Source organism: Podarcis tiliguerta (assembly GCF_965153285.1).
Source record: "Podarcis tiliguerta genome assembly, chromosome: 5".
NCBI classification, from domain to species: domain Eukaryota; kingdom Metazoa; phylum Chordata; class Lepidosauria; order Squamata; family Lacertidae; genus Podarcis; species Podarcis tiliguerta.
The window spans coordinates 46056137-46078459 of NC_139538.1; the positions used below are offsets into that span (position 1 = coordinate 46056137).

At 39.8% G+C, this 22323-nt stretch overlaps 1 protein-coding gene across 8 annotated transcripts in view; it reads right to left on the reverse strand.

Moving 5' to 3' along the window:
* The window catches only part of SORCS1 (sortilin related VPS10 domain containing receptor 1), a 424966-nt gene that overhangs the window by 289522 nt on the left and 113121 nt on the right, over window positions 1-22323 (reverse strand). For all 8 annotated transcript variants that reach the window (XM_083441628.1, XM_083441634.1, XM_083441632.1 and 5 more), the window contains exon 2: window positions 2180-2247. In XM_083441628.1, coding sequence (XP_083297754.1) covers window positions 2180-2247 — 68 coding nt within the window. The remainder of the gene's footprint in view (window positions 1-2179; window positions 2248-22323) is intronic.

The window sequence follows — 22323 nt, forward strand, 5'->3', positions numbered from 1 at the left end:
AAGTGCTTCTCTTCAATTTCCTCTCAACTAAAGAATGCATGACAGATGCCATCCAAGCTCTGCTTAGAAATATCCAAGGAAAACAGTTCACCACCTTTTGAGGGAATCTCCTTTCCCATAACTTGAAGCCATTGGTTTGCATCCTACCCTTCAGGGCAGGAGAAAACAAGCTTGCTCCATCTTCTATGTGGCAGCCCTTTAGGTATTTGAAGATGGTTATCATATTTCCTCTCAACCTCCTCTTAGCCAGGCTAAACATACCCAATTCACTCAAGCGCTTCTCATAAGCCTTGGTTTCCAAACCCCTAATCATCTTGGTTACCCTCTTCTGTACATGTTCCAACTTGTCAATATGCTTCTTAAATGTAACATGTTAAAATATCAATATGACCACTTATATTAAAGACTTGATTCAATTGATTCTGCAAAACAATGACCAATATCCAAAATAAATATGAGGACATGCTCACATGTGCCAAATTTTATGAATCAAAGAACTAATTCTACCTGCAAATGTCACATGAAAAATTGGCCATAGGACTTAGCTACTGCTTTATTTTTAACCTGCATCACTCTAAAAGTTTAAGGAAAATGAGAAAATATCACTATATTGAACCTAAGAGGGATGAGGGGAGTCCTTGCTCTCTTCAGCCTTCAGAAACTGGATGTCATTTATAGGCAAACAAGATCAAAACACTCATTTGCAAGAGAATACATTATTTCATTTATTGACATCATACCTGGAAAAGCTTGGAACATTCAAGGTTGCAAAAGGTTGCTCTTTTCATTTTATTTCTATGTACTGTTTGATATTTTTAAGGAACAAACACCAAGGTCTACACTAATGTCACAAGGCAAATAGAAATAGCACCCAATAGCCTATTGCTAAACTCTTTAAAAACTTCCTAATATCACCTTTTGTTGTCTCATAGAAAGAACTTTGCAACACATCTACTAGTAGTCTCTGGTGAAATTAAAGAGACGAGATCCCCTCTCAGTGCAAAGATCTAATGCCCCAAGCCAAACCTCATCTGTACTATTTTCCACCATTAGAAGCTTGTCTCCCAGCAGCAGCACTGCCCTCTACCGGAGGGGTGAGGCAGTGGAGAAGTACATGCTTTTAGATTTATACTGTACTGTGTTTTCCATTTATGATATAATAAACGTAGGCATATTTATTATTAATACTGTAACCATGTAGTAATTTATAAATGCAAAGGAAAACGGGGAAAAAGCAAACACCTGGAACTTCTGTCTTCTTGACAAAAACAGTAGAATTTGTTTTCAAGTTGCTATCCTTCAGATTCCTTTACTAAATGCAAGAGAATATTAGATGACCAGCATGTTTCTTCCCAACATAGGATGGGAGAATGCACAAAGGAAATACTTACAGTACTTTTATATGAATTAGTTTGGGACACACATTGCTACATTGTTGTTGACGTTAAGCAACTCTAGGTATAATGGGTGACTAAACAGGAGTCCATTAAAAGCTCCATGTAAGCTTTCTAAGCAAAGAGTAAGAGCTGAGTTAAATATTATATATAATGTTAAGAGAGAGAGATTGTGTGTGTGCATAGCAGAGGCAGTGTGAATAGAAAAGCGTGACTAGAAAGAAAATATCACTGCTAAGCTTGAAATGGAAATTAACTAATATTGTGGAACAGACTCCCACAAGAGGTGGTGGGCTATACTTCCTTGGAGGTTTTTAAACAGAGGTTGGATGGCCGTCTGTCATGGATGCTTTAGCTGAGATTCCTGCATTGCAGGGGGTTGTACTAGATGACCCTTGGGTCCCTTCCAACTCTATGATTCTAGGATTCTATTATTCTATTGGAAAAAGAGCTTGTTAATGCACTACTCACCATATTGTAAGAAATAAATTATTACTACAAATTGGAACAACATTAGGTTTCGCTTTCAGTTTTTAAATCAAATTTTCATTTTTAATTAGCAGATACATGAAAGCAGCAGTACATCATGTACTGTAGCTGAAGAGGATGGCTCAATTCTGACATCTCCACGTGTGAAGAATGAGCAGAGCCATAAATGACCACTCTGAGAGACCTGCAAACCTTCCATCATGTAAGAAATCCAATTAAATCTAATGAAAGGACTGTACCACAGTGTCCAAATTGTTAAGTAAGTTGGTAATTATTAACTCAGCTTATCTACATACCTCCACAGTGAGCTCTCCGTGATACTCCCCAGGTTGTAGTCATACAGCTTTGTCAGAATTAAAATCACCTGCAGGCACAAGAAGGAAATCATGGTTACTCTCTAACAATTAGAATCTCATAGAACTGATATGACCCAGGGGAGGACTTAGACTGCTGTTAATGGGTGCTTAACATAATTAAATGAATTGCTCAAGCATTTGCTTAACTGATATGGAAGTGTCTGCAGAGACGTCCGCAGACATTGGAATTCCTCTCACCAGTGTCTGCCGCATGTGGCAACTTCTCTCAGAAAAAAGGGAAGGGTCATCTGCTTTACCACTCAAAGCACATGATAAAGGTGAAACATCAACATGGTGTGAGCCAGATTAAAACTATTTTTCTAGACCTGATGCAGGGGCTCCATGTGAATTAATGGTCAAGATCTTCTACTCCGGCAGTTACCCCCTGCCCCCAGAAATAAGCCCTCACATTGTACAATAACACTTATAGATAAACCACAGACTTTAATAAAGACCCATAGTATAGTATATTCTTATAAATAGTATGGAGTCATAGAGTTGGACAGGATCTTGTAGGTTCAACACCATGTACTATGCAGGAAATGCAGAACAAAGGATGGCTTTCCAATAGCTGCTTGAAGACCTTTGCCAAGGGAACCCACAATCCCTGTTTGTAATTGGTTCAGTTATCAGACTGCCCTTATGGATAAAATGCTTCTCCTGAACTTTAGCTGAAATCTGTCAATGGATGTAGCCATACTCTCTGGGGCAGCACATAACCATTCATTGATCATTTCTGTGTGATAGCCCTTGAGGCCTCTCAAGAGTATTATCATCCAGCTAAACATGTTTAGCTTATGGACTTGTCATTCATACCCCTAACTACCTTTGTTGCCCCCCTCTGTACCTTTTCTCAATTAGTTTATATCCTTTTAAAATGGCAGCTGTTACATTTTATGATCTGGAAACTTTTTATTAAAGTTTTTCTTGTTTAACAAACAAACAAAAGTACATATATTGTCCACTTTATACCTGCCCATTTGATGTTTTGTTTGTTTGCCCTAAATGATGAACTTTGCATTTGTCTGTATCAAATTTCCTTTTGTTAATTTCAGCCATTTCCCATTCTATCACGGTCATTTTGAATTTTATTCCTATCTTTTGAGGTGTTTGCTATTTCTCCCCGATTATCCACACATTTAGCAAGGATTGCCTCCACTTCTTCACCTAAGGCATTGATCCCAAGGTATAAAGAATACCAGACCTGGAACAGAGCCTTGCAGCACCCTAAAGGCAACCAATGATGAGCCCTCCAGGAGTACCATTTTCCAACCAGCTGGAAATCCATTTGATGGCATTATCATCTAACCCAAATTTAACCAGTTCATGGAGTGAAATAAGGGGCATGTTGTCAAATGCTTTGCTTAAAACAAGATGAATTACATCCACAACATCCCATTAATTGGGTTTATCGACCCAATTAAAAGAGAGAGAGAAAGAGATTAGTCTTAAATGAAATTTTAAGGGAAAGCTGCATTACATAATTTTTCAGTGCAGATGTGCTTCTGGCATTACTTAAAGTGTGTTTGTTGCTTCCATGCTAGTTACTGTAAAGTCATTCATTCATTCATTCATTCATTCATTCATTGTGGTAGGCCAGATTCCCCCCACCCCCACCCCAACCCCCATAGCCACATATCCACCTTATTGGCATTGTGGTCATGTATAGCAAGGGTGGATAACATTTAGTCCTCCATACATTGATGAACTACAGATCTCATTATTCCAGGCCATTGGCCATGCTGCCTAAGACTGGTGGGAGCAGGAGTCTAACCGGAGGGCTACAGGTTAGACACCCCAATGCTATTTTTCTAGGAAAAGAGGTGCCGGAATTCACCAAGAACACCTCCCTTGTTCTCTTATAATGGCAATGGCACCACCCTGAGAGGCGCCAGAACTGAGTTCCTGTGAGTTTCAGCTGAAAAAAAGTCCCGGGCACCCCTGGTGTAGATAACACTCAATTGAATATCATTTATATGGGGTAGTACATGCTCTAGTAATTTCACCATGCCCTTGTAAAACCACCAAAACATATAGAAAACAGTGGTGCCCCCCAAAACTATGGACATGCTTTAAATACTATCTCTGTTGGAGGTTTTGTTAAGCTGCTTTTCGGGTTAACAGGTTCAGTTGCTGACAGTGCCCTTAATTCCTGTTACAGATGGATGCGAGACCTGGCACACTGCTAGCCTGACTTCATTATTTGGTTTACTGCCGTCTTGTATCAGGAGAGCAACTACCAGAAATGCTTTATGTGCAAATGCCCCTCCCTTCCCCATTTTCGTAGTGGGGGATTTATAGGTCTATTCAGGGAGCGGAGCGGCAACATAATTCTGTATCTTCAACAAACAGCCGCCCTGCTGCCACTGATAAGCTTTCCTGGGAGGGCGGTGATTGAAATTTAGCACTTTCCAAGCCTTAATTGGCACATGTCTTTGTCAGGCATATGCACCCGCTGTGGGAATGCCATCTGACAGGGTGGTAGGCAGCCCGACACCTAGCACAAGCTCAGGTTCTCTCTAAAAAAAGTGAAATTAAAATGAAAGTGAGTCATCAACTTTCAGTAGATCAGAGTTTGGAAAATGGACGACAGCAGAATGACTAGCGATTTCCAGCTGCAATTAGCTGTTCATCTCTGCTGTGCTCGACTACATGCTTGGCACCATATTGTTTCAGCTGCCATTGTGCCAATAACCCCATATGAACCAATCATTTATTATGATTTATTTACCAACCACATGGCTCCCATCGAGCCCTCAGAACAGCTTACAGACAAAAGCAAAAACAGCACTTAGTCCATAATCAAACAAGTAGCAACTAAAACTACATCAATTTAACTACTTTAAAATCAAGTTTGAAATAGCATTTTATCAAGCAGCTAAGATAAAGTTTGTACTGAAAAAAATAAATCAGGCTGGGTTGCAAAAAGTTTCAGCAGAAAGTCAGAGTGGGGGATAGTGTTTCAACCTATACTGAATTTCAGTTTCAGTCCTCTTGAAGATTTAGGTTCACATTTTGGGTGTAGTCCACAGGTGGGAGCTCTGATCTTGGTAGTGATAAGGAGCACTTCCAGAGAGCTAATTTTACAAACTGTGCCATTCCTGGAAATATCAGACTGAGCCAAGGTGACACATGTCTTAGTTCAGAGGTAAGGAACTTTTCTAGCCCGAATTATCTCTCCTGCCCCTTGTAGGCCAAGTTTCACAGGTGGGTGGAGCTTCACACCTGTCCATCATCTGATGTCAAAATTTTATCAGGTGACCTTTTTGCCCACGGGGTCTTTAGAAGCCTCTTTCAAACTGCTATTTTGTGCAACACTTTGAACTGAGTTTCTGAAGATCTGAAAATCAGATGATTGTCAGATCTTCAGAACCCCTGATCAGAGTGCTGCAGAAAATAACACTTTGAGGGGGCTTCTGAAGACATCTTCAGAAGCTCTTCTCAGTGTGCTATTTTGCACTTAGTTACATTTCGTTTGGACTCATGCAATGCCCAGCATTCTGTCTAGTGATCAGTTAGAAACCAACTAAGCAATTTTATAGCTACCCTAGCTACCCCACTCCTTCCTGGAATATTAGCAAGATTCTGTTCCAGAGGACTTATAAGATATTGTTTCCCCCTCCTGAGTAGGTCTCAGTGATTAGTTTTATGCTCCCAGACTTGATTTTTGTTCCTAGCCTAACTAAGAGACACTCACCACACTTTCTGTTCCTGGGATCCTGGTAGAAATTGTGGAAGGCTGTGTCAAGGGTAAGAAGCTGTGATCAGTTAGGGCATGTCAGGTCTCCTGAAGCTACAGCTTTCCCATGGGGTCAGCTCCCAGAAAAAAGGGCTATTTATTAGGGTCCAATGACTTCCCTAGATCCCTTGGACATGTCACACAGTTCTGGTTCAGCACAGCGGTTTGCAGAAAAACAGCTGAGGACAACGCAGTCTACATCACTTCAATGCTTTTTTGGCTGTATGAAGTGATACTAATGACCCAGCCTAAGAATAAATATTCCTAGAGAGATTACCAGTAAATCTTGGGCTTTACTCATATTTAAACCACTTCTATGTTAAAGCAATATACAGTGATCTTTAAAAATATGTAAACTGAATAACTATTAGGTAATCCCCTCATCTTTCATTTTAATGCACCCCTTTTCATAATACCCCTTTTACTTTATTTCTATGGTGCGATAACCTTTCTTATCCAATTACTTTTTCTGATAAAGTACATATTTTTTGATACAAAGACAAAAGTGCAAACAGGATAACAAAATGCATTTTTGCATTGAGGGTCTCTCATTTTGTGTATTGTTAGTAAAAAAAAAAGCTATGTGGACCCATCATGTAAAATATTTATTCTTTCATTCCTACTTCCACCTCTTTGTTGTTTAGCCTGTAAAAGGTTAGTTTACATTTAACATTCTTTTTCTCTCTCCCTGGCTGTTGCTAGCTAATCTGAAGACCCTAATGAACAAAGACATGCATATTATGTTGTTCTAAATGTCAAAATACGGGTGTAAAGGAATTTGGTAATGTAATGAAAAATAATGCATTGCCCTTTTTTTCTCTTTGTTTCTATTCCTCTCATCTACAGTAATTTCATCAAACAACACAACTAGCTATAGAAGAAGTAAAGAAAAATGAATGTAAGCTTTGCTTACATATCCCCTGGTCTTTGAGGGGCTTCTGTAGTCATGTTGCAGAAGCGAGGGGAACAACTTAATATAAGCAACTAATAGAAGTACAGTATATACTCGAGTATAAGCAGACTTTTTCAGCACATTTTTAATGCTCAAAAAGCCCCCCTTGGCTTATACTCAAGTGAGGGTCCTTTCGGGCTGCTCCTTACTCCTCCTCCGCCTTTGCTGCTGTCGGTGGCGGAAGAGAAGGAACGAGCAGCCTGAAAGCAGCCTTTTAGGCCTGCTTGTTCTTCCTCCGCCACTGCCACCACCACCAGGTTTGTGGTGTGGTGAACCAGCTTATACTCGAGTCAATAAGTTTTCCCAGTTTTTTGTGGTAAAATTAGGTGCCTTGGCTTATGTTTGGGTCGGCTTATACTCGAGTATATACGGTAGTTGTCCTTTAACATTTCCCACTCCCTGCAATGTTTCCCATTCAAGCAATTTGAATTTAATTATTTCCCCCTAACATATCAAGTGCTCTCATTTCCACTGTTCAGCATACTATATATAATGCTTCCTTCCTTATAATCTATCATGGTTACCCAGATCAACAGAAGGTGCAGTATTAAGAATGCCATCTGTGAATAATCATTTTTTTAAAAACAAGATAATGGCATTTTATGTGTTAGACAAAATTTTACCACCCAGCCCTTGTAAGCAAACCCCATTGAGTTCAATGGTACTAATTCCAAGGGAAGTGCATATAAAATGGCAGTGTGAGAAATGCGCTAAAATTCAAGCATTCAGAAGTGTTTCCATATTTGCCAGTTTTGCAACCAAAAACAGCCCAGTTTTTACAATTCTCCTGAAGATGCTCGTGTTCGCGTTTTGGCACATCTTTATAGAAAAGGCGCTGAAGAATAATGCACCAGCAAACAACAAGGACTGTTTCAGTGTCTTGGCTATCCACATGTCATGCACAGATGATGCAAATACTAAGAGGACATTGTAAGCCCAAAGTAGCAAAACATGGGAGATTCCTAGATAGATTTTCATGTGCAATTTTCTCTCCTAAAAGTAGTATGGTGGGAAATATTTTGGACTGCAGCTGAGGTGCAAAGGTGGAGGGATCTTTACTTTCACCACACAACCTTTGGCCTAGGTTCAAATCTTCCCCTTTCCCTAGCAGCTGTCATTAAGAAAAGAAAATTAATGGGAAGTTCAAAGCATTGATCTCTCATATAATGTATAATTTGATGTCTGAGATCAACATGTGTTCTAGAGAGAAACCTGGTGGTTACCTGCCATTTAGAGGCAGGTATTTCAGAGCAATGCCATTATTTAAATCATAATATGATGAAAAGAGAAGGGGAGGAAACAGCGGCAGATGATGGCACAGAGCAATGATGTCCTCCTGATGAAGAATTCCTAGCCGGAAGTGATCTGCAAGGTTCCATGACACATGAATATTCATAAACACAGATCCAAGCAGAGCAGTTTACACTGTGCTAACCTTAGCACAAAGTACATCTGCTAGGCCTCCCCATCAGACCAAGAAAGAGATCTCAACTTCCAACTGCAGTAACTGATCTAGGATGAGCCAAGGTTGCATGCATAGCCATGATCAGCTTATGATTTCAAGCTCCCCAGGCATCACAAAAGGCAGCTGTCAAAACAGGGACAAGCTACTTGTTTCCACAGGTCTTTAGGGAATGAGAATCTGTGCCTTTGGAAGATAATTATCTCAAGGCTTGTGCCTTTCCGTTCCAATGCAAGCCACAAAATCCAATACTTGCCCCTTTGAAAGTGTTGGCAGTGTCAAGTTATTTGAAACAAACTCTTCAGCCAGGGGACCAAAGGCCACTGGGATGCTGTATTCATGTTTTCCATAAAGAATATAGTGAAAGAAATCCTACAGCTATGTTTTATGAATTACAGGGATGCAACTTTGTGTGATGTTCCTAGAAGACTCGTGTAACTTTCCACTCGTATAACTTTCCACTCTATGCCCAAGGGATCCAACTATTTTGACACAACTTTCAAAAACATGGATACCATATCAAGCCAATATAGTGTCACTTAATCGCTTGGCTAAGCTTCCCTGACACTAATGCTCTTTTCCCCTGGCAGCTACTCTGGCCACTTTTACACTGACATTTATCTAGAAAGATTAGTCACTATAACCCTGTTCATTTTCCATGTGGTTTGGAAGAGGCATCAATTGTGCTAAGGAAGAGAATGAGCAACCTTTAAGGTATAGCTGGGATGGTTCTATGCATAAAAGACCAGAAGGCCCACAAACACAGGGTCGCCCTAAGAACAATATGCATGGTGTGAACCACTTTAGATGTTGCTTTGTTATACCCATGTTCTGAAACAGAAGACAGGCAAAGCCTACTGAAAAGCAGCTTTGAGATATTGCTATGTGATTCTGAAATGTATTAACTATCATCACTGCTTTTTTTCTTTAAAAAATGTTTAGGGGTACTCTCATTTTCCTACTCATATTGAAATATTCTGCCTCAATGAGACCCAACTTAGATTCACAAAATGTTTAGGGGTATGGTCCCCCCGCTTCCCCCCAGAAAAAAACACCACTGACTATCATAAGGATCTGCAAGCATAAGACCACAGATTCATATCTGATCTTTGTGCCTGGGGGAAGAAAACAAGCTTGTTTTCTTCTGTAAATACATTATAGGGAGCAATTTCTGATTGCACAGCTATTTCTAACACAAAACAACCTATCTGTAGGAACTCAATCTTTCCACCTGAAAATATTTTAGTAGCTTTTGAATCACCAGGCTTCCTATCTACAAATTATTTCCATTTTTACCCAGTACAATAAGATGCTAAAGTCAAGCAAATAGCTTTTATCACTTCATTGGGGATGGAGTTCTTCAAAGAGAGGCAAATAAATCAACCTAATAAAAACATGCTTCTGCTATAATTCCAAGTGATTTGGTTCTTTCGATTTATAACCTCAGGGCTGGATTGAGAATTTTGTGAGCCTCGAGGCAAGACATCTGCAAGAGACCTGTCTCTCCCCCAATGAACGTGTAATGTTTGCTCACTTCCATCATTGCTCAAAAACACTTAGACCAGAGAAACAAAAGTCCAAGGTAAGTCATAGACTTAACTTACGCCTGCTTTTCCTATGTAGTGGTTCTGCCCATTTCCTGCCCACTCAAAGGTACTGCATAGAGATTTTCAGCCTTTTGGGCTCCCACCTCTGACTCTGACCTGCTTCCCCTTCAAAGGTCTTATCTGAATCTGTTACTGCCCCCTAATTTCTCTCCAGTTTTGTGGAGCTCCTCCAGCTCCCTTACCAACAGTGCCCCTGCCACAAATATCTGCCCCACTGTGGTCTTTTGCTTGTTTCTTTATCCAACCCCACTTGATCCTATTCGCAAGTTCGTCCCCTCTCACCCACTGGTACTCTCCTCCATCCGAGCCCCCCAATCTGCCAAGTGCATCCCACTCAATACCTCAATGGTTAAAGTGCTTACCCTATCACATTTAAATGTGTGTGCTGGTCCATACAAGGGCTTCTTTGTCCCTTATGCAGGGACTGTACAATTCCCTGGAACCTTCAAAATCAAACTTTGGAGGCTTTTGCAGTCTTCCCTCTGAGCCGAGAATATTTGCACAAGAAGTAGAGTTATATTTTCTATTTTGGCATGACTTCTTAACTGACAAAAAAATCCCTCATCAAATGTGTGCATTAGAGCACAAAAGTAAACCTTCATAAAAATTCAGTTCAGATCTAGTTTTCTGCTTTCAAGGACTAATGGCCCTGGAGTTGTTTACAAGAACACGGTGCCATATTACTTTTAAAATGGCTAATTTTCACTCATTCCTCCATACATCAAACCATTGTTTACCTCTGCTCAGCAACCTAGGCAACATGAAACAAGGAACACGGATTGTGACATCCAATACAATGCTCTCTCTCTCTGAGTTTACATGGCACTCTCTGTACTCAAGCCTCATATCTGATAGATTCACTCATATTAACCATAACAAAGTGAGGGCATGTACAAGCAGATTGTGTCATGTCAAAAGTCCCAGCCAGCCAATTGGCTATGACTTACTTGCTTTTACAAGTAAAACTGCTTCTTAAGCGAGCTTCCTTATGGGTAAACAAAGCACTCATCTCCCCTCTAGGTAATACAGACAGCTCACAGAAGTGAGCTGTTCCAAACTGTATAGGGAAAAGAAACAAATCCCCTTTTCAAATATAACAAATAAACACAAATACTTTTCATGCAGCAAATCTGCCAGAGGAACTGTGTTGAATAGTTTGAACTTATCTCACAGCATTTGGGATGGCGGTAGGGATGGGGAGATGAAACATGGAAGTGATGGATGTTGTTGCATTCTCAAGTCTGATCCCCCTGCCCAAAATGTTTGGATTTCCTACATATGTACCATATATAAATATATAGTCAATGCTTTATGAGTGAAAGAAAATATGGAGAAAGAAAATGAAGATAATACTATTCAAGCCTCCTAATACCAAACCTTTATCCATCTGATATTTCACTTCCAACTGTGACAGTCTTGGATATGTAAGAAGACACCTCACCCCCCCCCCCAAAAAAAAAACCGTGACAAAAATCTGACTTCTCAATTGGTCATGACAGAATTAATTTAACAAGCAAGACTGCTTACTCCAACAAGCTGTCCCTCTTGTGGTAAACACATAGCTTTTTCTAGACTGATTAGTTCCCCTCTCTCACACAAAATGGCTGCCATCTGTCAGTTCATTTGTAAAAACACAGAAAAACTGTCCAGAGACAGTTGGGCAGCAATAAACACTGGTCTAAAGCAGAGATGGAGAGACTATGGTCCTCTGAGTGTTGTTGGACTGCCCATTAACCCTAGCCAGCATAGCCAATGCTCAGGTATTATTAGAGCTGCAGTCTAGGAGCATCTAGAGGGCCTGAGGTTTCCCATCACTGGTCTATACCTTTGCTACATGATTTTATTAGCAAGTCAAACACACATTTGAAGAGGTACAGTACTTCCACCATTTTCTTGTGGAGGGCTGTTCATTTGGAATAGCCCTCATGTGACTATCACACTTCATATGAAATGATAAACTGAGGAAGATGGTTCCTGGTTTCACAGCTATGAACTGGATTGCAAACTTGAACAGTGCTTACTGTAGTGGCACCCTCCCTGTGGAACACCCTCCCATCAGATAGGAGGAGATGAGTAACTACATAACTTTTAGAAGACATCTGAAGGCAGCCCTGTATAGGGAAGCTTTTTAAGGTTTAATATTTTATTATGTTTTTATATGTGTTGGAAGCCTCCCAGGGTGGCTGGGACAACCCAGTCAGATGGATGGGGTACAAATAGCAAACAAACAAACAAAAATTATTACTGTCCCATGAACTCATGTGATGGGAAAAATCACACACACACACACACACACACACGTCCTGCACAAATTTAAACAAAGTTATGATCTTGCACTACCCAGAAGCACCCAACATTATATCAAAATCACCTCAGTATATTAGCACCACACACACACACCAAACCTCATTTACTAGATGGTGTCCTGCAGGGTATATTTACGATTACAGTTAGAATAGATCCTATAAACCCCAAACACAAATCTTTCTAGCCAGAAGTTGTAGCCATATGAACTGACCATTTGTAAGCCACTTTCTAAAGGAGAATGAGAAAATGTTGCAAAGAAAGGAGGAAAGGTTGGTGTGGAAAACCTTCCTTGGAATAGAATCACTAGATTGTGGGGAGGGAAATAATTAAAACACAAAATCCCAGACTCCAGAACTGCTAGCTAGAAATAATGTGACATATTTATATATATCTGAACACCTAGCAGTCAGCTTATTCTGAGGCTTTCTAAAGCAGATAAAAGTGAAAAATTAGCATGCAATGAATAATTAATTTCGTGCTTTACTGATGTTTAAACAAATGGCTTTCATGAAAGGGATAGGCATTCAAGCAATAAATCACTGTTTAGCTCCCTGTCAGAAGGAAAAAAAGATACCATGACAGAGTTATTGAATTGAGCTACATGGTCACAAGGAAAATGCAACAAAGATAAAGGAGTGGAGTGCCCTTGAGTAACTGGACAACCCCAGAGTTAGAGGGGAAGGCATACCTTACAAAATATATCTATGTATGATTGGGAGGGGACAACAGAAGCAAGCTCATCAGTATAAATAGTTTTATCTACACTTCCCTAAAACTTCATAAATTTAAGTCACCTGGAAGACAGTGGGGCTTATTTCTGATAAACCTGATGGGCATTCTCAAAGTGGGCCTTCTCAAAGCTGGTGCTGCCAGGGTCTTCTTGAGATGGCTGAAAATTACTAAGGTCTGCCAGTCACAGAATGGTATTGAAGCTGCAGAACCAGTCGCAAAATAAAGGCAGAGACCGACATAATCAGTTGGAACTTACTGGTGCCACTTTCAAGTGATAGCTGATCCCTCTATAGAATTTGCGAAATTATTTGCCACAGCGTTTCCCCAGAGGCAAGCTGTTTCATAGCTTAGCTTTCCTCAAGATAAGTACAGACATTTGCTCTGGCAGTATTGTGATACTGCTTTCCCATTTCTCTCAATACTACATTTGCACTAGATCATCATTGTATGGCCCCCAATGAAGGTTGTGTGGTGTCTCATGGACTGGGAAAGCATGGATCTCTGCCTTGAAAGCACAGCGAAAAAGGGAAGTGTGGATTAGTCCTAAGAAGGGGAAATCCTTCTTAGTCCTAAAAAGGTGGTTTAAAACAATTGGGGAAGTCTGGATAGATTAGGAAGGGGAAATACTGAGGATTTTTTAAAAAACAAATAACAAGGAGAAAAAGTAGAGATGGGTACAACAGAGAAGCCAGCACCTGAAAGATAACACAACAAAGCTTCAGCATCTTTCTCACTGTACTCAAACCTTCCTTTAAACCACAACTTCCCTCCTCTCTGTGTCTCCCCCTCCTCACTTTATTCACATCACTGTTATTGTTTAAAACCACTACCTTTCTTGTCTCTATCATTCCACCCCTGCTTTACTTAGACCTGCCTCTCTTCCAGTCCTCAGATGCTTCAAAGGCAATAGAGGGTGTTGCCTATTTTGCAGAGGTAAAATCTGCATGCATAGCTTTGCACATTTTTTCCCTATGGCCCCACCTATCACTGGCATGGGGTCCACAGGAGGTTACCAAAAAAGAAAGAGGTTCGCTTCACCTGTTTCACACAGATTCTTTCCCGTACAAGTCTTTATGTCTTGTTAACTACATTAGCTTTATGAAAGAAAGATATTATATCACATTATAATATAATGAATATATTATATTGTTGGAAAAATCTATTAACATTTATGGAACGTCACCAGCAATTTACAGAGGTCATAATTAAATCTGACAAGCTACTGTCCTTAAACTTGGACAAATGAACTGACTAAACAGGGTCTTGCCAGCATAAATGAGCTCCTGCCAGTTGCTTATGGGTAAAGTTCAAAGCCCAACAATCTTATACTGTCTCATAGGACATGACCTTGTGTGGGACAGATGCCAAAAAGGAGGGCTGGAATGTAAGCCCATTCATTTCCACTTAAACAATGCCTTCCAATCTGCCCACTCAATCCTGAGGAACTGTTCCCAAAGCACAGTTTTTCCTTTTAAAAAACACACACATACATGAATGCACCGTATTTCTCACCTTCAATTTTGTTAAAGTGCTAAGTCAACAAACTCTAGCTAATTAGTTCTATTTATTCCATGACTGCTAATCAATTACTGCCAAAAATTTCTAATGACTTTTACTTCCCTCATCCTCAACCTTAAAAAAAGTCATGCCACCCATAATCCATCAGGTTTTCAAGTTCTCCTGCAGAGGGGGAAAGGGGGAAAGAAAGAAAGCTTGGCTTGAGTGTATAATAAAGTTCTCCACTTACTTGCATTCTCACACCTACTCAGCCTCAGTGAAAATAACCCTCTGCCAGCTGCCTGAAAATAAGCTCAGAGGCATCTGGAGACCAATTGTAATGCAAAGGTCATATTTTCCAAGCTGTTTATAGATTGTAATTTGTAAGGGTGTAATGTCACAGGTTGTCAATAATTCAAGGTGGAAAATTACAAGTCGTAATAGGCTATCAATTCTTCATTCTTCCCCACTTAAGTCTTTATCCCCAAAGAGTGGTTAAATTGCATTTCATTTGAGTTTATTCCTTGAACTTGGATTCCAAAGTTTCATTTGTTTATGGTAAAGACATTTAGGGTGGTAAAATGTAACTAATGCCTTAACAAGTCCTTAGGGGATGTAACCAATAAAAAGTGCATGTTTCAGAGTACAGATATGAATTCCTGCTAAAGGTCTATTCCCGCTGGGCTCCTATATTCCATGCAGCCTGTTGGTAGTGCTGCCGGCATTAAAAAAAATGATATTCTTTTTTCTCAGAGGCTGAACAAAGGCTGAGATGAAAAGCTCTATGTGCAAGAGACTATTTCAAGCCACTACTTTAAGATTTATCTATTTGGATATAATCCTGTCACTAGTTAATCATGGAAAAGTCCCAGTGAAATCAATAGAAGCTGTTTACATGTAACAAATGACAGAATTACACTTTTTGTGTAATGAGGTGCCTAGTATGTGACCAAAAATGGAATTCCCTTCCCCCTTTGGGAAATCTAATTAGTACCTGGTTGAAATGCTTTATTACCTCTAGTTCTGCAAGTTTCAGGAAAGCAGATCTCTATTTTTGAAATCAGCAAATTCACACTGATAAAAAAGGCTGCATCCCTTCCCTCTATCCATCCCCCAGTTCAAGGTTGGTTAATCTGAATAATTCACATCTAGCACACAGTCCTTTTCTCTTGGATACATCTGTGTCCGATTGTATAAATGTTGGTGCCAGTAAATAAACAATACAATGGAAAACAGAAGAATGGCTGCACAAGTATCATGGCATTGACTCGGTAACCAAATTCCGCCTTGATGTAATATTGACAAAGCAGTTTGGATTGGCAGCTAGTTCTGCCACACCAGCATCAACCAGCATTGTGAAATGTGGTGTAGTCATGCTATGGAAAGTACAATGTAGAATCTGGCAAACAATTCAATTGCTATGGGGGTTACTTATTCCAAGGTTTCAGTGGAAGCATTTATGTGCTTATATCAAATGGACTTGCTCTAAGGTAAGTGGAGTAACCCACTCTACTCATCAATGAGCATCATAACAGAAACATGTTCCTAAGAAATAAGAATGTTTTGTCTAAAGCAGTAGTATCTTTCCTTTGTCGTGTATGTTGAACACAAAAGGGAAGGGACACATTTACTTTTCAAGAGAAATATATCTGGTGTGCTAGAGATTGCATTATCAACACCAAATATCTAGGAAGCTTTCATCCACCGATACAGGGACTGAGTAGGAATTTCATAATAGAAGCAATCATTCCTACCTCTTAATGGAGCCAATTTAGTGTCTGCTAAAACTGTCAACCTTCAATTGAGATGTTAGCCCTGTGTGCTTCAAGATGCTGAAAGTGACAATGCCGTTATAATGAACCCTAAAATCAAAACATTTTCAATGAATTTCCCCAAAGATGAAGAATGTCAATGTTTAAAGTATCAAAACTTGCCAATAAGTCTCCCACGTGAATACATTTCTGAGGTGTCTACATTCAAAGAGGCAAAAACAGAGGCGTAGAAAGGACAGAGTGGTGGGGGAGGGTGCACCATAAACAGGTGCCAAATAGAAAATTTATCAACTTAGTAAATTGTCCATTCTGCATCAGTCAAGAGTTTAGTTCTCTTTTCTGCTATAGAAGTAGCCTACATTCAGTTCAATTTAATCTTGCATTTGGGCTAGGAATGGATAAATATGTCAATTTCTCTCTTCTTTTTAAGTTACTCGTTGCATTACTAAGTTCTGTTCTCTACATTTCTGCATCAGTTTGATTATTTTTTTAAAAAAAGAAGTAAAATAAAATAATAGGGTGAATTTCTCCTAATATACACATTTTTATGCAATTGCCCCCAAATGCACATTTTTTGCAAGCAGTTTAGTCTAACATGATGCATATTTGCATGTTATTTTGACTCCCATATGCATTTTAAGGGACACTTCCCCCTAATTTACACATTTTTGTAGACATTGTTTGTTTGGAAACCTGTCTTTCAAAACCAGGAGAAGTGTTAATTTCAAAGTATGTCTGTGTGTCGGTTCACATATTGTTTCAGAAAGTGTGAATTGGAGAGTTTCACATTAAAATGCTGTCCAAATTGAATTTTCCCCATGTCCCTACTTTTGACATATATCTTTTGGGAAACTTCCATCAACCAGCATTATCAAAGAATATCCTGAGAATCCAAGAACTTCACAATGACAAAGACCAGACATGACCAATTTGACATGTTCAGAAGGCGAGTTGCCTGGTTATGTGTGTAGAATTTGAGGCATATGATTAAGCCAATGGTTTCCTTTTGCACCCACATACCTTGAACTCAACCTATCATAAGCAGGACAAAAATTCTGAAAGAGGGTTGAGCATTGCCCACATAAGCGTGAGCTGAGTTTTAAGTAGATCATGTGGTAAAGAAGTCACATAGATAGAATCATAGAATCATAGAATAGAATCATATAATCATAGAGTTGGAAGAGACCACAGGGGCCATCGAGGGCCAACCCCCTGCCAAGCAGGAACCACCATCAGACCACTCCTGACATATGGTTGTCAAGCCTCTGCTTAAAGACCTCCAAAGAAGGAGACTCCACCACACTCCTTGGCAGCAAATTCCACTGTCGAACAGCTCTTACTGTCAGGAAGTTCTTCCTAATGTTTAGGTGGAATCTTCTTTCTTGTAGTTTGGATCCATTGCTCCGTGTCCGCTTCTCTGGAGCAGCAGAAAACAACCTTTCTCCCTCCTCTATGTGACATCCTTTTATATATTTGAACATGGCTACCATATCACCCCTTAACCTCCTCTTCTCCAGGCTAAATATGCCCAGCTCCCTTAGCCGTTCCTCATAAGGCATCGTTTCCTGGCCTTTGACCATTTTGGTTGCCCTCCTCTGGACACGTTCCAGTTTGTCAGTGTCCTTCTTGAACTGTGGTGCCCAGAACTGGACAGAGTACTCCAGGTGAGGTCTGACCAGAGCAGAATACAGTGGCACTATTACTTCCCTTGATCTAGATGCTATACTCCTATTGATGCAGCCCAGAATTGCATTGGCTTTTTTAGCTGCCGCGTCACACTGTTGGCTCATGTCAAGTTTGTGGTCAACCAAGACTCCTAGATCCTTTTCACATGTACTGCTCTCAAGCCAGGTGTCACCCATCTTGTATTTGTGCCTCTCATTTTTTTTTGCCCAAGTGCAATACTTTACATTTCTCCCTGTTAAAATTCATCTTGTTTGTTTTGGCCCAGTTCTCTAATCTGTCAAGGTCGTTTTGAAGTGTGATCCTGTCCTCTGGGGTGTTAGCCACCTCTCCCAGTTTGGTGTCATCTGCAAATTTGATCAGGATGCCCTTGAGTCCATCATCCAAGTCGTTGATAAAGATGTTGAATAAGACCGGGACCAAGAAAGAACCCTGTGGCACCCCACTAGTCACTCTTCATAACCTGCTGAATACTGCACAGATCCACTCAACCCATGCTCTGCATACCAACCTATTCACATATTTTCACACAGTAAACAAAAAATGGCTTTCCAAGTACCTTCAAGGAACTACATTGCTGAAACCAGCACAATTTCAGCATCCAGCAATTCCCATGGCTACAACAATTGGGAAAATGTGCCACAATGCCAGAAAGCATTACTATAAAATAAAATAAAAAATCTCATCCTCATGCTCTCACACCAGACCACAGATCCCCAAATTTATTTGGGGCGGTTGAGGGGTATGCAATCTTATGAGTTACTAAATCCATACCAGGAAGTGATGTGAGCAGGCCCTATGTGTGTGTATTCAATTTCTGCTTAAATGCTGGTGATATTATTAATGATTTATCAATTTTGGCACCCTTGGACACATGTACAAGGCTCCAGTCCCATTCAAGCTGCTGTTTATATTTCCATAATTCACTACAGTCTTTCTTTCTTTTTATGAAAGACAACATAGGAGGTGGTATCTAAACTGAAGAGTGCAGCAACTATCTCCAGCACCGATAACCTTGTTTTTTAAGAGATTCACAAAAACCAGCTAGCAGCTAACAGTATGTAATGGACTCATTTAGCCATGTTTGACGCACTAAGGCTGGGTTGCCAGATGTCTCTTATTCTAAAGCAGTGATGGCCAAACTTGGCCCTCCAGCTCCTTTGGGACTACAATTCCCATCATCCCTGACCACTGGTTCTGTTAGCTAGGGATGATGGGAGTTGTAGTCCCAAAACAGCTGGAGGGCCGAGTTTTGTCATCACTGTTCTAAAGGGTTGTCACTTTTTTCTTCCTATCATATTCCCTACAAAACATTACAGCTTCTCGTGGTGGGGGTGGGGGGTGGGGAGTTGCTAGATTTCATCTGACAACCATAAATGATGGTATATAACACAGAGAGACCAGTGTGAAACAACTGTATGCAAATCCCATGCAATTTTACACTGAACAGTAACATGAGCTCCATTTGAAGAGCATCATCTATTTTCCCTTGGCACACTTCTCAGCCACAAATTGCTTAACTGAAACAGAGGGGCAAGTCAAAGCATATTATAAAGCAATGCGCAATATTTCAAATCTTATTAACTGCATCTGATAGTGCCAACCAAGATTCTAATGCCTGATGGGCCACAGATCTGTGTTGGCTTTTGCTCATACCCTGCAGACTTTTTTCAGAATTTGCAGAGACAAGAAAGTTGTTCTATCGGACTGGTGACCTTTGAATGAAGATTAAGCTAGTATTTGTCCTCTAAAATTCCCATTTGCACTTTTCTCTTCTTTTCCCCCTTCCTTAAAGACCAGGTAAATATTCAGCCATGTTTATCCAAGTCCTTTTAAACTCCTGCAAAAAGAACTAAGATGCTAAACAAGTACAAAAATGGAATAAGGGGGTCGTAGCATCCTTAGCTGCAGTAATGATGCCATTCTACAATCAAAACATGAGCCCACAGCTCAGCGCTGCTCTCAGGAAAGTTCAGATCTTCAAGCCTCCTTGCTTCTCTGAGTACCAGCCAATATAGGATTACGTTTGTGGTGCAATGGAAGGGTTAACATCTCTGCAACTGTGTTCATTTATAATGGAACAGAGGCCTTTTGAATTATTTCTCAGGGAAACCTGCTGCCTTGTCACCAGTTCAGTGAGCCATGTACTAGACTAATTTGACTTACACTTATGGTCAGCTATTTGTCAAAGAGCATGTATGGAATGTAGTTTTATATTCCATTCCCTTTGACTTACGGCTAACTTTTGACATGTCTGCCTCCAGGGAAACATATACCTATTTTCCCTACCTTCCCTGATGCTTGTTCAGCACCTGTTCCTAGGGAGAGAGTAACTGTGAGTCATTTATGTGTGTTGTGTTGTGTTGTGTTGTGTATATCTGTTCTCCTAAGCAAAACAGAAAGAAAAAATAAATGCCTCTTAATTTTCTGAAAGGCTAACATCCTTCTTGGTTCTCCCTCTGCCATGGCCCTTAGCAACACACACTTTTTCTCCTTGTAGACCTCTCACACTGTGAGGGCCATAATCTATTTCTAGGAAGATCATCCTAAAGACCAATTGAACATTTCCACAAAATGAGTTTCACCATCTACTTCACAGTCCAAACCATTTGTCACAATCCAGAGAATGATCAGCATCCCTAAATTCCACTGTATTCATTGGAAATGATGAATCTCATTATACCATTAAGTCTGTCAAGTCTCAGAACTATGAAAATTTAGAGTATTTTAAATAAAATTTTCAAAGCCAAAGTGGAGATTTTAAAAAAAAAATCCGTATAAAATAAGTTTATTTCTAAGATACTAAATTTTAAGATATCTGAAAAAATGGGGAAACAAAAAAAAAAAAATACCTGGCAAAAGGTCACCCAGCAAAATTAAGATTGAGTAAAAATTTGAAGTATAAGTCCAGCACTCTGTGTACTAAATTATAATGGTTCATGCCAAACCATCTATTTTTCATATTATCAGTGATGATTTTTCTTTGAAGAAAAAACCCTCAAAATTAAGACTTTTTATCGTGTTTTTCATATAGGTTAATGGTAAACAACAACAAAAAAGAAAACCCATTTGGTTATATGAGAGTGACAATTGCTAATATGAAGGATCAGAAATGAAATGTTCACAGTTGCGGCAAATGGCAGAAAGAAGGAAAGAAAGTCAGTGCATATTGAGTTCTGATACTGTAAAAACTCTAACAAGGTGAAATATAGAATTTAAGTGCCAAAAGGCAGACTCACTCTGCTTATCTTAAAATTTTGCTTGTGGCAAAGTTGTTCTATATTCTTCTCAACCCAAGTTTCAGTTCAGCAATGATGTCCAAAATGAAATTTAACATTCCCTGTGTAGGCTGATGTGAACAAAATACCTGTCTCAATGCCTTTCCTAGCAACAACCCAAAAATAAAATTCAGCTCAGCATGATATCAGGTTGATAAACTTCTGGAAGGATTATGCTACATAAATGACAAGTGAAGATTAAGTTGACTGATGTGTTGTTAAGCCAATAAATGGATCCACTGAAAATGCTCTTCAAGCAATCCAGTTCTGAGAAAAGAGCAGCCTAGAATTTTAACAGACAATTAAAGCATTTCTGATGGGGGAAAATAATAGCTTGCATTATACAGTCTCCAGTCAGAGAACAAGCCCTGTGGCTTTAATAGCAAGCTTTGGAAGAAAACATGTTATTTGGTGCTACTTCCCTGGTGAAACATCCATGCAAAGTTTCAAACAAACCTAAGAGTAATATTGTGCCATGAAATTAAGCAGAACACTTTTCTGGAAGATCTAGATGGAAAGAAAACAACTCTCTCTCTCTTCTTTGTTAGCTACCTTGGTAAGAAGAGACATGAAGTTAAGTGCACAGCACCCCACATTTCCACCACTGCTTTTCCCAAATATGTATATATGCGTATGTGCAAAACAATGTGCTCATATCAAACTAGCAAATGACAAAGGATGAAGTGAAAAGCCATATATTAGATAGATTGCTTTTTTTGAGGAGCACTTCATGTTATTCTTCTTGATCAATGGGAACAGTGCTTGAAAAAATGAAAAACAATCACCGTATTTTCCGCTCCATAAGACACACCTGACCAAAAGATGCACCTAGTTTTTAGAGGAGGAAAACAAGGGGGGAAAATATTCTGAACGAAACAGTGGATGTATGATTTTTGTGGTTCGTGCTGTGGCCACAGACATGTGATCTGATGGTGAATTTGGGGTGACCCAAAGCAAAAATCCTGAGGATCCATGTGGATCCATTATTTGTAACCACGTTTTTTCGCCATTGCGGCCCCACGCAACAGTGGGTGCGTGATTTTTTTTGGTGCAGG